Consider the following 2,031-nt stretch of genomic DNA (forward strand, 5'->3'; position numbering starts at 1 on the left):
GGTGGTGTGTGTGTGTGTGTGTGTGTGTGTGTGTGTGTGTGTGTGTGTGTGTGTATTTGAGTGCCAGTGCACTGGTGCATGTATGCTCACATCTGTGGTTATCCTGCTAGTGATGTACACCTGGAATCAAGTGTGTGACTGGCTCGTCAGGTTACAGGTACCTTTTTGTGATTTATTTTGGAGAATTTCACATGTGCAAGTGTGTTTTGATCAAATCCATTTCCTATTCCCCTCTCCCCCAATATCACCTCATCCCCCACCACTTTCCTCATCCGGTTTCATGATCTGTTATCTACCAGAACATTGATGGTCTTTCAGGGATTACATCCCTGAAGAAAACTGAGCCTCTCTTAGCAGCCNCCAGTTTCCAGTAGCTCTTCAGCCAGGGTTAAGTCTTCGTGTGCTCTACTTTTGGAGAGCTTTTGGGGGCCGCCTTCTAGGAATTTGGCAGGAATTTGACATTGGGCTAGGACAAGAAAGTAGGCTCAAGATGATTACAGCCGAGGAATGTGATCTTTGTCTATCGATGGGTCTTGTTAAGACTCTGAATATAATAACCAAGGGGCCTTTGTGTTTTGTTTGTTTCTTAACTATCTGTTTATGCCTTGTTTGTTCCTTGACTACTTTGTTTATGACTTAGGACTGACCATATTCTTCGTATGTACCTAGAATGATAGAAAAGCAGACTAGGAAAAAAATAAACCAGCTTTAGCTTCAGAACTGGCTGGGGTCATGTCAGAGTGGCGTCTAATTTTCTTTTTCTTTTCAATCCTCCCTCCCTTCCTGGAGACCCTGCTGACTGACTGAGCTGGCTTGGTCATCTGCCCATCCACCCATGTTTGGATTCTAGCTGTCTCAATCTTGGGTGGGTCTGTGCACTCATTACAGCTGCAGTGGCCTCCTCGTGCAGAGCAACTGTTCTTTCCCTGAGGATGGCCACTTCCTCCAAGTCTTACAGTTTTTCTGCCCCCACTCTTCTAAGATAATCCTTGAGCCGTGCGGCTAGGGAGTATAATATAAATGTCTCATTTATAGCTGGGAATTCCAGAGTCTGTTTTCCTGAAAGTTGATCATTTGTGGGTCTCTGGAATAACTGCCGTCCACTACAAAAGGAAGCTTCTCTGATGAGGGTATAACCTATGAGCTATGCATAAAAATGGAGCGGAGAGTTTATTACTATGTCCGTTTATTAGTTATTAGGTTCTCACTTAGAGCTTACGACTCTGTGTGTGTGTGTGTGTGTGTGTGTGTGTGCGCGCGCGCGTGTTGTAGTTCTCACACACATGTGCGCACCTGCATGCATGTGCCACATGTGTATGGAGGTCAGGGGGTAATTTGTGATTCACTCCTACTGTGTGGTTCCTGGGGGTTGAACTTAGGTGGCAAGCGCCTTTACCCACTGAGTCATCTCACTTGCTGCGNAGGTGCCTTTGAAGACTGCTGCCTGGGTTACCATTACAGGATCAAATGGAATGTTCTCCGGCACGCTAGGAATTATCACCGGCAGGAAGTGAGCGGAAGCTGCAACCTGCGTGCTGTGAGGTGAGCGGGACCTCCCTTTGCGGGGAGGGCATCGTGCTTGCCTTAGGTCCTCGTGTCCTCACTTGGCACCCATCTTCCCACCCTCTGTAGATTCTACTTCCCCCAGAGGGTAGTGTGTGGGAATCCAGAGGACATGAATGTGAAGAGGGCGATGAGAATCTTGACAGCTCGGAACAGGCCAGTCCACGGGAAGAGCACCTCAGGTAGGTAAGACCTCAAGCCAACATCTCAGGGAGAAGGCCAGGGATTACATATTTCCTATGCTTTTTGACTTTGTCTCCCTTTTAGCATTGTGCATTGAATCCTTCGGCATTCTGGGCAAGTGTTCTCCCACTAAGATACATCTCTAGTCTTCCATTTTGTCTTTGGTGTGTGTGTGCTGCATGCAAATGAGTCTGGAATAGTTGTGTTTATGTGTTTATGATGGTTGTCTTAGTCGGGATTTTTCTTTTCTTTTTCTTCTTTTGCTTTTTTTCCTTTTTTTTTTTT

At 46.3% G+C, this 2,031-nt stretch overlaps 1 protein-coding gene across 1 annotated transcript in view; it reads left to right on the forward strand.

The window, feature by feature from the left end:
* Positions 1–2,031, forward strand: part of Ccl25 (C-C motif chemokine ligand 25) — a 38,173-nt gene that overhangs the window by 30,683 nt on the left and 5,459 nt on the right. The window contains exons 2-3 of the mRNA XM_029532077.1: positions 1,425–1,542; positions 1,633–1,745. Coding sequence (XP_029387937.1) covers positions 1,425–1,542; positions 1,633–1,745 — 231 coding nt within the window. The remainder of the gene's footprint in view (positions 1–1,424; positions 1,543–1,632; positions 1,746–2,031) is intronic.

The sequence above is a fragment of the Mus pahari genome, chromosome 19 (assembly GCF_900095145.1).
Source record: "Mus pahari chromosome 19, PAHARI_EIJ_v1.1, whole genome shotgun sequence".
Taxonomy (NCBI): Eukaryota; Metazoa; Chordata; class Mammalia; order Rodentia; family Muridae; genus Mus; species Mus pahari.